The 14,430-nt window shown below is 35.3% G+C and overlaps 1 protein-coding gene across 6 annotated transcripts in view; it reads left to right on the forward strand.

The window, feature by feature from the left end:
• USP45 (ubiquitin specific peptidase 45) overlaps nucleotides 1-14,430 on the forward strand; it is a 73,706-nt gene that overhangs the window by 44,748 nt on the left and 14,528 nt on the right. For 3 of the 6 annotated variants that reach the window (XM_032338970.1, XM_032338971.1, XM_032338972.1), the window contains exons 10-12: nucleotides 10,729-10,810; nucleotides 12,798-12,889; nucleotides 14,069-14,125. In XM_032338970.1, coding sequence (XP_032194861.1) covers nucleotides 10,729-10,810; nucleotides 12,798-12,889; nucleotides 14,069-14,125 — 231 coding nt within the window. The remainder of the gene's footprint in view (nucleotides 1-10,728; nucleotides 10,811-12,797; nucleotides 12,890-14,068; nucleotides 14,126-14,430) is intronic. The other 3 variants (XM_032338975.1, XM_032338974.1, XM_032338973.1) reach the window with 1 other exon arrangement.

Raw genomic sequence — 14,430 nt, forward strand, 5'->3', positions numbered from 1 at the left:
AATATATGATCTGTCCTGGAGAATGTTTCACGTGCACCTGAAAAGAATGTGTATGCTGCTGATTTAGGATGGAATGTTCTGCATATATCTGTTAAGGCCATCTTGTCCAGTGTGTCACCCAAGCCATTGTTTTCTTGTTGAATTTTTTGTTGAATCTGTCCATTGACATAAGTGGGGGTGTTAAAGTCCCCTACCCTTATTGTGTTATTATTGATTAGTTCCTTTATGTTTGTTATGAACTTTTATGTATGTGGTTGCATAAATATTTACAACTATCATATCTTCTTGTTGGATAGTCCCCTTTATGATTATATAGTGTTCTTTTTTGTTTCTCATTCTAGACTCTGTTTTTTTATTATTATTATTATTTTTAAAGATTTTATTTATTTATTTATTTGACAGGCAGAGATCACAAGTAGGCAGAGAGGCAGAGGGGGAAGCAGGCTCCCTGCTGAGCAGAGAGCCCAATGCTGGGCTTGATCTCAGGACCCTGAGATCATGACCTGAGTCAAAGGCAGAGGCTTAACCCACTGAGCCACCCAGGCACCCCTGGACTCTGTTTTAAAGTCTGTTTTGTCCAATATAAATATTGCTGCCCTGGTTTTCTTTTGACATCCATATTTGTGATAAGTGTTTCTCCATTCCTCACCTTCAGTCTGCAGCTGACTTTAGATCTGAAGTGAGCCTCTCATAGATAGCATATGGATGGGTCTTTTTTTTTTCCCCCCATTCTATCACACTGTATCTTTTGATTGAAGTAATTAGTCTATTTACATTCAAAATAATTATTGATATTGCCATTATATTACTTCTTCTATAGTTGTTTCTGAAGATTTTCCGTGATCCTTTCTTGTCTTTCTCTTTTTTCATGGTTTGCTGGGGTTTTTTAGTGATCTGTTTCTCTAGGGATATATTTAGTGATATAATTTTTTTCTTCTTATTCTTGGCATATTTTTAGTGGTTCTTGATTTGTGGTTACCATTAGGTTTGTATATAACATCTTCTACATGTAGCAGCTTATGTGAAGTTGGTGGTCATTTAAGTTGAGCCCATTCATTATTCCTCTCCTTCCTACATTTTAGGTATATGATAACATCCTTTTATTTTGTGAGCTCCTTGACTGATTTTTTTTTTTTTTTACAGAAGTACTCATTTTTACTGCTTTTGTGTTTCTTACCTTCATATTGTCACTTTTGGTCTCTCCTTTGTTGAATAAGTTTTCTGTGCTCAACTTTTTTTTTTTTTTAAAGATTTTATTTATTTGACAGAGAGAGATCACAAGTAGGCAGAGAGGCAGGCAGAGAGAGAGAGAGGAGGAAGCAGGCTCCCTGCTAAGCAGAGAGCCCGATGTGGGACTCGATCCCAGGACCCTGAGATCATGACCTGAGCCGAAGGCAGCGGCTTAACCCACTGAGCCACCCAGGCGCCCCTGTGCTCAACTTTAAATGGACAATTTCTGTGGAGAATTTGAATTGGAAAAAAACAGTTTTTTTCTTTTAAAGATTTTATTTATTTATTTGACAGACAGAGATCATAAGTAGGCAGAGAGGCAGGCAGAGAGAAAGGAAGGGAAGCAGGCTCTCTTCTGGGCAGAGAGCCCAACGTGGGGCTTGATCCCAGGACCATGACCCAAGCCGCAGAGGGTTTAACACACTGAGCCACCTAGGTGCCCCAAAAAACCAGTTTCTTAAATAAGTTATACTACCTAGTTTCTTGGGGATTTTCAGTTATTTTGAATATGTCATAATTTGAAAGAACTGATAAATTGATAAGATAATACTACATCATGTTTTACCTATAATTTATTTTTAAAAAATCAATTAAGGGATTTATAGGTAAGTTTTGAGGACATTAGCACAATCCTCCTGAGCAAATATTTGATCATATTTTCTTTGATTTAGAAATTGATTTAGAAATTTAGGATGGGAGATTCAAACTTAAGTCTTTTTTTTTTTTTTTTTTAAAGATTTTATTCATTTATTTGACAGAGAGAGATCACAAGTAGGCAGAGAGGCAGGCAGAGGAGAGAGAGGGAAGCAGGCTCCCTGCCGAGCAGAGAGCTCAATGCTGGGCTTGATCCCAGGACCCTGAGACCATGACCTGAGCTGAAGGCAGAGGCTTAACCCACTGAGCCACGCAGGTGCCCCCAAACTTAGGTCTTTCTGATTACTAGATGAATGGTGCTTTTTAATTCTATACAGTACTGCTTATTAAAGTTTAGTTTTAATGCTTGATCATCAATGACCAATATAAAAAATGTTTAAGCTTGCTATTTAAAAGTTAACCATTTAACCATGTGGTGCATAAACAGTGAAATCTTGGAACATGGAAAAAATAAAATTAAATTAAAAAAAATTAACCATAATTATTTCACTATTTGATATATTAAATATGATTCAGTAACTTTGGCATATTGATATTCTTGTTGAGGGAGTTGATACAATGCAACAAGGTGGGGGAGAAATACAGACAGAGACTTGTATCTTAAATGATAAATGCATATTGATGCTTCTAAGCCTACAGACAATATAGGAGTTAAGATTAATTCAGACTATCAATTTCTAGATGATTGTTCTTCTGGTATGATTTGTAAGAATATGTTTACTATATGGTCCTGTATCATTGTAAATGGAATTAAAAATTACCTCTACATTGTTTTTGTCATTATTCAAATAAAACTGTAAAATCTATCCCTATCATCTTCCCCTATCTTACTTCTGTTACTTGATGGCATTCTTTGTCACAATTAAATTGAATTAAATTAATTAAATTATTTGTTTTGTGCATTAGGATTCACAATATCTTAAAAACTCAGGCAGTACAGTGGGAAACCTGGCTTTTTGGAAGCTCTCATTCCTCTGTTTGAGGGTTTAGATGGTGTGGCAAAATTAACATGTCAGATCTGTGGGTTTATTCACTCTTGTAAGCAAGGACAGGCGTGCGGTCAGTTACAGTGAGTCCCCAAGCAAGAGCTGCATTGTCTGGCCTGGGAACGCCACAGCTGGCGATCGTGCCGTTGTTGTAGTTTGTCACTGCCGTGTGTGTTTTGATTGAAGAAAGGCTCCAGCGTGATGTCTGCCACCAGAATCTTGTAGTAATGATGAACAACTGCTGACCTCCTTTCGTAATGTTTCATTAAAGGTTTTTCCTTATGGCTGTAAAGTTGTGAGCGATGCCACACTTTGGCCAGGTAGAGTGCTAAAGGGAGCATTTGTGCAAAAATTGTAAATTTCTCGTGGACAAAGTAAAATCAAATTTACTGTAAGAAATTCTTTTATAGGCAGCCTTTCAACTTATAAGGTATGTGCTTCTTCACTGTCTTGCTTTTAATTTGAGCTATCACCAAATTGGTGATGCTACATTTTTATTTCCAAAGATCTATCACTGATACATTATTGGTTAGGATTATTGTAAAGGCAGACTGTTTCAGTTAACTTTTAAGCCATGGGTGTTATGCATTCTTACTGAAAGAAGTTTATGGTGGAGATTTAAAATAGTTGAACCTTGACCCTGCTAATTGATTAATGTGCTGCAGTTGTTAGCAGCTCCCTGGCCAAAGTCTGTCTCTCGCTGGTGCTCTCTCTCTCTCTCCCTTCTTTTTTTTTTTTTTTTTTTTTTAACTTAAACGGTTCAAAGCATGACTCTCAACAATGAGAGGCTATAGCTGAACCTAAACTCATTTATTCTATTCAACTTGATGAATTACCTATTAATTAACTCCTTTAACAGTTTAGAGAATATAAATCTGTGGCTAAGATACAATAAAAAAGCAAATGTCTAATAGTTTAGAAGTTAATAATTTAAACAGCTCCATTGTTTTTATTTTTAAGAGTTTGACATATATTATAGCTTACATTTCAGCAAATGTCAAAGACTCATTAAATCATATTGAAAGTCACTTTTGAATTGGTAAAATATTCAAATTATAAAATATATTTATAGACTTATAACTTGGTTTAGAGTTCTTTATCTTTGCTAGCTGGAGAGGCTTTTTACAGTGATACTAAGTATTTACAGGTGAATATGGTATTTATTGGAATCTTTAAGTCCATTTTCCTGCATGGAATTCATTCTAATTTGTTTATTTTGATGCAATAAATTCTGTTTTGAAGGTGTAAAAGTCAGCTTCAGCTCAGTATCTGAGTTACATCAATTTTCAAATTTATTGCATCTGAATTGGAGATTATTTCAATATTTAATTGCTTTGGGGACATATTTTATAATTTTTATTTTCTTCACATATATTTCAAGATAGTATGACATGGCACAGATCACTGTATATTTACTTTTGTACCCTACTTTGTATGTATTTACATTTTTGAATCTTGAATCAACTTTCAAAATATACTTGAAGAAAATAGTCAGCAGTTCTAGGAAATATAATGCGCTGATTGTAGGCCAGTTAATAAATGAAACTCAGTTTCACAATTATTGGGGGAAGGTATTAAAAACTTATCATGAAATCTATCCTACATACAGAAGAATGTGTGTGTATATATAGATCTATATGCATATAGATCTATATATACACACACAAATAGTTTAAGCATAATATAAGGAAAAGCCGTTTTCCACTAGAAACCCTCCTCACCATCACACCCAAAGTTTAAAAAAATAGGATGTTTTTAGTGCCATAGAAGCCACATGTTATTTCTTTTCAAGCATATCTTCTTCATCAGAGGAGACGATTTTTTTTTTTTTTAAGATTTTATTTATTTATTTGACAGAGCTCACAAGTAGGCAGAGAGGCAGGCAGAGAGAAAGGAGGAAGCAGGCTCCCTGTGAGCAGAGAGCCGGACATGGGGCTTGATCCCAGGACCCTGGGATCATAACCCGAGCCGAAGGCAGAGACTTAATCCACCGAGCCACCCACGTGCCTTGATTTTTTTTTTTTTTTTTTTTTTACTTTTACAGTAATCGTTTTATTGCCTTATAGTTTTGAGAGCGACCTGTGTATGCTTAAGCTGTAGATTTTTAGTTTTACGTAACTGGTTACTAAGTGCAAACCTATTCCCATTATCGGGATGAAGGATCCCCAAAAAAGAGGGACTGAGAGAATCTCTAGAACATTGTCTGGCTTTGGTGTCCCAGAATTTCTAAACGTTCTTTCTGCGGAAGTCAGTGGGCAAGATCATGAATGTGTCCTGAGCCACACTTGTCAAAGTCAAAGCCACAGACAGAGTTACTAGCTCTCCGGTCCAAAAAGGTTAAAGGCTGCTCTGCGTCTTCTGCTTCAGAGTTCATCATGACCCACCTCCTTGCTCTCAGGAACAGGTCAGAGCAGAACAACTTTGGGTTAGGTAATGTGTATCCTCTGCTGATCCACAGCAGAGCTGGGGGAGGAGAATAAGGACATTAGCAGCTCATTCCCCATATATTCTGTTCTCAGATTTAAAACATGGTACAGGAGCAGGGGGATCTTGGTGGTGACTGTCTGTCTGTCTCCTGCTCTCACTGCTTCGGTTTGGGTTGGTTGCCTCCGACATTTGATGTACAGGCATTGTTCTGGAATTCCCTCTAATTATGCTCCTGGGAATTCTCTTGCCTCTTTTTTTTAAAATTATTTTTTCTATTTTTTATTACGTTAGTCACCATACAGTACCTCATTAGTTTTTGATGTAGTGTTCCAAGATTCATTGTTTATGTATAACACCCAGTGCTCCATGCAATGTGTACCCTCCTTAACACCCATCACCAGGCTGACCCATCCCCACACTCCCCTTCTCTCTAAAACCCTCAGTTGGTTTCTTGGAGTCCACAGTTTCTCATGGTCCATCTCCCCCTCTGATTTCCTCACTACTCACTTCTCCTCTCCTTCCCTCAGTGTTCTCCTTGTTATTCCTTATGCTCCACAATTAAGTGAAACTATGTGATAATTGACTCTTTCTGTTTGACTTATTTCACTCAGTATGATCTCCTCCAGTCCTATCCATGTTGATGCAAAAGTTGGGTATTCATTATTTCTGATGACTGAGTAATATTCCATCGTGTATATGGACCACATCTTCTTTATCCATTCGTTTGTTGAATGGCATCTTGGCTCTTCCCACAGTTTGGCTATTGTGGACACTGCTGCTTTGAACATTGGGGTGCATATGGCCCTTCTTTTCACTACATCTTTGGGGTAAACACCCAGTAGTGCAATTGCCAGGTCATAGGGTAGCTCTATTTTTAATTATTTGAGGAACCTCCATGCTGTTTTCCAGAGTGCTTGCGCCAGCTTGCATTCCCACCCACAGTGTTTCTGCAACCTTGCCAGCCTCTGTCATTCCCTGACTTGTTAATTTTAGCCATTCTGACTGATGTGAGGTGGTATCTCATTGTGGTTTTGATGTGTATTTCCTTGATGCCAAGTGATGTGGAGCACTTTTTCATGTGTGTGGAAGACATCTGGTTGTCTTCTTTGCAGTAATGTCTGTTCATGTCCTCTGCCCATTTCTTGATTGGATTATATATTCTTTGGGTGTTGAGTTTGATAAGTTCTTTATAGATTTTGGATACTAGTCCTTTATCAGATATGTTGTTTGCAAATATCTTCTCCCATTCTGTCAGTTGTCTTTTGAGCTTGTTGACTGTTTCCTTTGCTGTGCAGAAGCTTTTGATCTTGATGAAATCCCAGTAGTTCATTTTTGTCCTTGCTTCCCTTGCCTCTGCGCTGTTTCTTATATTCCATATATGAGTGAAATCATTTAATTGTCTTTCTCTGACTTATTTCACTTAGCACAGTACCCTCCAGTTCCATCCATGTCGATATAAATGGTAGGTATTCATCCTTTCTGATGGCTGAGTAATATTCATTGTATATATGAACCACATCTTCTTTACCCATTCATCTCTCAAAGGACATCTTGGCTCCTTCCACAGTTTGGCTGTTGTGGATATTGCTGCTATGAATATTGGGATGCATGTGTCTCTTCTTTTCATTACTTCTGTATCTTTGGGGTAAATACCCAGTAGTGCAATTACTGGGTTGTAGGATAGCTGTATTTTTAACTTCTTGAGGAACCTCCATACTCTTTTCCAGAGTGGCTGTATCAGATTACACATATAAGTGAACTCTTATGGTGTTTGTCTTTCTCTGACTTATTTCACTTAGCATAATATCCTTCAGGTCCCTTCATGTTTTTCCAAATAGCAAGGTCTCATTCTTTTTTATGTCCAGGTAATTATTGCATTGTGTGTGTATTCCATTAGAACATTTTCTTTATTCATTCATCTATTGATGGACACATGGTTTCTTCCATATCTTGTCTATTATAAGTAACACTACAGTAAACATAGGGGTACCTATATCTTTTCAAATTAGTGTTTTTGTTTTCTTTGGGTAAATACCCACTAGTGAGGGGCACTTGGGTGGCTCAGTCAATTGAACATCTACCTTCGGCTCAGGTCATGATCCCAGGGCCCTGGGATCAAGTCCTACATTGGGCTTCCTGCTCACGGGGAGCCTACTTCTCTCTCTCCTCCCTGCTGGTGCTCTCTTTCTCTCTCTCTCAAGTAAGTAAATAAATAAATCTTAAAAAAAAAAACCCACTAGTGGAACCACTGGATCATATGGTATTTCTATTTTTAATTTTTTGAGGTATCTCCTTACTGTTTTCTACAGTAGCTGCACCAAACTTACATTCCCACCAACAGTGCGCAAGGGTTCCTTTTTCTCCACATCCTCACCAACACTTGTGATTTCTTGTCTTTTTGATACTAGCCATTCTGATGGGTGTGAGGTGATATCTCATGGCAGGTTTGATTTGTATTTCCCTGATGACTAGTGATGCTGAACATCTTTTTATGCTGTCTACCATCTGTATGTCTTCATTGGAAAAATGTCTGTTCAGGTCCTCTGCCCATTTTTTTTTTAAGGATTTTATTTAGTTATTGGACAGAGAGAGAGATCATAAGTAGGCAGAGAGGCAGGCAGAGAGAGAGGAGGAAGCAGGCTCCCCGCTGAGCAGAGAGCCCGATGTGGGGCTCGACCCCAGCACCCTGGGATCATGACCTGAGCTTAAGGCAGAGGCTTAACCCACTGAGCCACCCAGGTCCCCACCTCTGCCCATTTTTTTAATGCATTTCAATGCATTAAAAATCAAATCTAGAGGGACCAACGTCTGTCAGTATATTTCCTCCCCCCACACTGATTTTTTTCATTGCTCATTTGGAACTAATCTCTCCCTTCAATCTCTCACATTAAAAAAAAACTATTGCTATTATGTTAAATGAACACATTTAGGGGGCAAAAATGAAAGGTTTATTTAGGATCTGTCAAAAAACATGATGTGTTTTTCCATTTGATCAGGTTTTCTTTTGTGTCTTTCAGTAGTGTTTGTAAGTTTTCTTCCTTTAGGTCTTACACATTCCTTAAGTTTATTCCTTATTTTATCTTTTTAGTTATTATAAATGGGGCATTTTCTTCCATTGCTTCTGACTGGTTTTTGTTTGTGTGTGTGAAGGCTATTGATGTCATTATATTTACATACCCCATATTAAATTCTTTTATTATTTATAGTAGTTTTTCATTTCAGTTTGTTCTTTTGGCTTTTCCAAATAAAAAATTATATCATCTGCAAATAATTTTATCTCCCTTAAAATTTTTATACCTCTGAGATTTATTTTTCTATCAAATGCATTGACTAGAACGTCAATACAGTGCTAAATAATAGTAATAAATCAAGGGATTTAATCTTATAATGTTTTTCTTCTTATATCTGTTAATATGATGGCTTGTATGAATAGATTTCCTAATATCCCTGCATTACTAGAACAAAAGTCTTAATGATACTATATTATTCTTTTAATGTGCTTCTGTATTTTACTTAGAGCTTTTTTCATATGTGATGTTGGCGTGTGTTGTATATATTCTTTGTCAGCTTTAGTAGCAATATTATGCTTCATGAAATAATTTGGAGGTTTCTCTTTTTTATGCTTTGAAAAATATGTTTAGTGGCATTCCTCTGTGAAATTATTAGGGCTTGGAGCTTTTTGTAAGGAGTACTGTGTAATACCATTCTTCTCTCTCTGCTCATTCACCTACCCCATGAAAGCTGGAAGGTACTCTGTCTCTTCTGGGACTCATTTCCTAGAGAATTATCTAATTTTTTCTGAATTTTCAAATGTAATTACATGAGAGTGGAGCAAAGTTGTCTCTCATGATTACTTGAAATATCTTTAGTCTTGTTAGCGGTTTCCTTTTTCTTAGGTTGATATTAACGCTTTTCGTTCTTACTTTGATTAAGATTGGCTAGCAGGGGGTGCCTGGGTGGCTCAGTGGGTTTAGCCTCTGCCTTCGGCTCAGGTCATGATCTCAGGGTCCTAGGATCGAGCCCCACATCGGGCTCTCTGTTCAGCAGGGTGCCTGCTTCCCCCACCCCCCCTCTGACTGCCTCTCTGCCTACTTGTGTTCTCTGTCAAATAAATAAATAAAATCTAAAAAAAAAAAAAAAAGATTGGCTAGCAGGTGGGATGCCTGGATGGCTCAGTGGGTTAAGCCTCTGCCTTCAGCTCAGGTCATGATCTCAGGGTCCTGGGATCGAGCCCCTGTGTCCTGGGATTGAGCCCCTCCCTCCTCGGATTGAGCCCCACATCCCGGGATCTCTGCTAAGTGGAGAGCATGTTTCCCCCTGCCTTTCTGCCTACTTGTGATCTCTCTCTCTCTGTCAAGTAAATAAATAAAGTCTTAAAAAAAAAAAAGAAAAAGATTGGCTAGTAGGTTTATTTATCCCTCACCCAAAGAATCAGCTTTTGATTCATTTATTAATCGATTCAGTTTACATACTTTTATTTTCATTAACTCTTTTGTTTTGTTATTTACTTTCATTCAGCTTTGATATCCTTTTCCTAAATTTATGACTCGGCTGTTTAATTTATTTGTTTTTATTCTTTTTAATTGTTTTAAATATTTAAGGCTGTGAGTTTTCTTCTGAACAGTAGAATGTATCTGGCTTCTGATATGTGGTAATTTTATTATTCTCTGGCAAGTCTGCAGTTTGAGGTTCATTTTTCTTTGATATAATATTTTTTTAATAACAGAATTAGGTACCATTTTCAGGAAGTAGAGGTCAAACAGTGGTCTCACATATGAAAACCTGTGATTAAGACTTTTCTTAAAAAAAACAAAACCAAAAACTTCTGGAGGATAATTAACAAGCTTTCCTCTCTCTGCACCGTTAAAAACGTGAATTAGAGAAGATTAAATTCATCCACTAAGTAGAGACATAATTAGTATAAAAGATGATAATTTATTAGTTCAAATGTCTTTATTCTTGGAATCCAGTTTTCATTCTGAAAAAGTTTTCTGTGATATTGGATCTCTCCTGAAACAGGCAAAAGCTATGGAAACATATAAATCTCGTCATTTCCTAAGAGCTGCTAAAGACTTTAATACTAATACTCATTATTGATAACTGAATTCAAATAAAATGATAACTAGTCAAGATTTGGGGTATTCTTGCTATAGAAATTATTTGATGTTCTGGACTTACTCATGTATGTATATAAATAATCTAGATGAAGATCATCGTGACTAGTTTAAAAGCTTCTTATATAGAAAGATTTTCTTCAATAGATAAATTCCACATGGTCTCTGTGTTACCTTTTGTCCTGATTAAAATGATACATCATTTTAGGGACAGAGTGGTGGAGTGGGGGAGAGAGGGAAAAGAGGGAGAACTTACTCTAAACCTATAAGAATACATTCAAGCATGGACTCTTACTAAATTCTTGTTTGTTTTATAGCGAATACAAGCTAGCATTCTAAAAGCATTTAACAACCCAACTACTAAAACTGCTGATGAGGATACTAGAAAAAAAGTCAAAGGTATGTTGATTCTCTCACTATTAAAACTTTCTGCTGTAGAAAATTGTAAGTTTCTTTTCAGGGGAAAAAGAACTGAGCATTTATGTGAACTAATTCTATAAAGTAGTGGCCTTAAAGGGAGAGTGTGCTTACTCCTGCGGCTACCAAGATAGTCTAGTTAGTCATAGAAAGAAAATTTTAGGAGGTGTCCATGTGAACTTTAAAAACTAAAATTAGTATCAAACATACAGACTGACACTGATACCCTAATGTGAGGTTTCCTAAGGGAGGCGTGAAAGGTTGTTGAAAGCAGTAGCCTCACTTGGAAGTTCCGTTTCGTCATACTGTATCATTTTGCATTTGACCTGTGCTTGGATAAGTTGACTTACGGATATTATACAGTTTCATATAGTCAAGTGCCTAAGCGTTCCAGAGATTCATGCATGGAAACCAGTTATTGGAGAGAGTACTAAACCAAGCATACCTGTTTACTTTAGTGTCCGACTCTTCCTTAGCCAAAGTATGAAGCAAACCCAGTGATTATCTAATCAAAGCTGATTATTTATAATTATCAATATTTAAGTGTGGGCTTATATCTAATGATATGAGTGATTTGCTTTGTCCTAACTGTATATTCTGTCTTCAGATATTAACTAGTGGTTATATGAAGTCATCATTTTTAGAAGGTGTTCAAAATATTATTTATATTTTATTTATTTTCTTATCTATTTTTTTGTCATTATATATATACTGCAGGTCTGTAATTCACAAAATGATTGTACATGCCCAAACTATATACAGTTAAGGGTTCAAGATATTTTTAAATTAAAGTATAGTTGACACACAATGTTACATTTGTTTCATGTGAAGGATTCAAGATTTTTAAAAATGTGGATTCTCATGTATGCTTTGGTTTTTTTGTTTGTTTTGAGATAGTGCCATCTACTGTATGTTTAGAATAACTGCCCAGTTTTGCTTTTCCTTCAGTTTTGTGTGATCTTTTCTATTTTTAATCCCTTGTACAGTTTTCTTAATGAAACATCTTAGTTTACCATAACTTATAGTAATTGTTATATTAAAGATGTTTAATGATATATCTAGCTATGAGTTGGCTGTGACATTCAGTGCTTCAGATAATGTTTTTAAAATGATTTTAAATGTTGTTTGTATTAAATTTGAAATTAGAGATCCAAAAAGGATTGAAGTTTGAAAGAGGAGTGAAGTTTGTTAATATATATTTTTTGTCCTAATTTACTGTGGAAAGTTTTAAACTTCTATTAAAGTAGGGAGAATAGTATGACGGAGCCTCATGTACTCCTCACCCCTCTTAAACTACATTGAAGCCATGGCGTATTATGTTTTACCTATGTTCTCCTAACCCATGATTATTTTGAAGCAGATCACAGGCATAATTTTCTTTGATTTATTAAATATTTCCCAAACAGAATGATTTTACCATTTTAAACTGAATACACACAAACACACATACATATATAAATGTTATATATATGTATGTATTATATATATAAATGAGTTACTAATTGCCCACATTAATTCTTTACACTATGCTATGTTTACTTGTCTTTTACTGCTCTGTTTTTTCCATAGTTATTGCCTAGGCATCGATATAGCCCTAAAAGCATAATCTTCTTTTTCATTCCCCCTGTCTACCTCTACGTTAGGCACAGAGGCTTTAAAGGGTTTAATGGGAGCAGTTGAGCTATGGTATAAACAATGGTTATTGGTCTACTTTTCTTGCCTCAAGTTTAAGAACAGTTCATCATTTCTTGGAATCTACTGTAGCTGGTAATCAAATTTTCTCTACAGAATTATAAAGAAGAAAGACATTATATAGTATGATGTATGTACATCATACAAAGAAGTATATTATTAATGTAGTACTGGACATCTATCTTCAGATTTCTTTTAAGTCAACAGAGAAAAAGCATGTTACATTGTTAGGTTGATGGCTGACTTTTTTTTGCATTAAAAAGTATTATTTTTACAGCATATGGAAGAGAAGGTGTGAAAATGAACTTCATAGATCGGATCTTTATTGGTGAATTAACTAGCACAGTCATGTGTGAAGAATGTGCAAATGTAGGTGCTTTGGAATTCACTTCAACATGGAATAGATTACAGTGATATCATTTTTTGTTTTCTTCCACATATAATCATCAGCATTTATTTTTGTTTGTGACAGATGACTACCTAATAGTTTTCAAAAGTCATTAGAATATCTCCTTCACTCCCAGAGGAGAAACATAATTTATAATTTTTTTAAGTGTTATTTTTCCTCTCGGCAAGCCTGCGAAGTTCTTTTAGCCTATTTTAATGTGCTGGAATGTGTTAGCTACTTGTTTGGATTGAAATGAAAGAAGGGAGGGGAGTAACTAGGTTCTATAACTATGCATTGCCCTAAAATATGATTCTAATAGAAATAACTTAAGGTAGTAACATAACTTAGGGTAATCTACCATATTTTATTTAAAGTTTACATTTATGTAACTTGTTTAAGTTTTGTTTAAAGTAGACTCACCTTTGAATGTAATGATAATTTTTATTTTGAATGCTATCTGTACTTTTAACAACTTAAAACACATAAAGATTTTTTATAGGTTTTCAGTTACTTGGTAAAAGTATTTCTGAAAGCATATGGCTTGGAGTATGATAGGGGTAAACTTTTGTTACATTTTCCTGTCCCAGATTATGGAGTACCTTTCTTTTCCTCTGTAATCTTATAAAGTTAGGATTATATGTTATATCTCCTTCTAGCCTGTCATGTTGAAGCACAGCATTTGTCAACGTGACATTACTTAAATTTCTAGTATTTTCAACACAGAACTTGATTTCTCGCTCACAAGCTAGAGAGAATCCTTTTAAACAGAGTTCACGTAAAGAATATGCAAAACATAGTCAAGCACTCTGGCTTTTTTTTTTTTTTAATGTTTCTATTTGATTTATGTTGTGGCATGTAATTTAGTTAATCAGTTTTATTAAACACAGTTTATTTTGAAGTTACTTTGAATATTCTAAGTTAGTCGTATTGGCAATATTATAAATTTCAGCTGGGTTGCATTTATTAGGTTTTGGGATATCTTGTTTTGATTAACAATATGTGCTGCTCTACCCAATTAAAATCATGGTTTATTCCAGGGATGTTTTTTAACTTGAAATTCTAAGTTATCTGGGAAGTTTGATTTCTTTAAGAATTTATAAAACTCCACATTGTCTATATTAGAACTCTAACTGAATTTCTCAATATGTTTTCTTTTTAAGATCTCCTCAGTGAATGATCCTTTTATTGATATTTCACTTCCTATAATAGAAGAACGGGTAAGGAGAAACTTAATGAGTCTTCTGTGAAGAGCATTTATTCATTCATATACTTAGATATTTGTTGAGCATATGATCACATTATCTGCGAGTCTTTTTTTATATGATAATGGAGTTCATATACTGTATTTGATACTGGGATTTATGTATATATGCATAAATTATGATATAGTTCTTACTCTCAGGGACATCAAACCATTATGTATTATAGTTTGAGAATTAATGTTAAGGAAATTACCTAATTTCAAATGAGCTAGAAATTTTAAAAAGTAGATGATATCCAGAATTTATTTCCTAAAGAAGTT

The sequence above is a fragment of the Mustela erminea genome, chromosome 4 (genome assembly GCF_009829155.1).
Source record: "Mustela erminea isolate mMusErm1 chromosome 4, mMusErm1.Pri, whole genome shotgun sequence".
Classification (NCBI taxonomy): domain Eukaryota; kingdom Metazoa; phylum Chordata; class Mammalia; order Carnivora; family Mustelidae; genus Mustela; species Mustela erminea.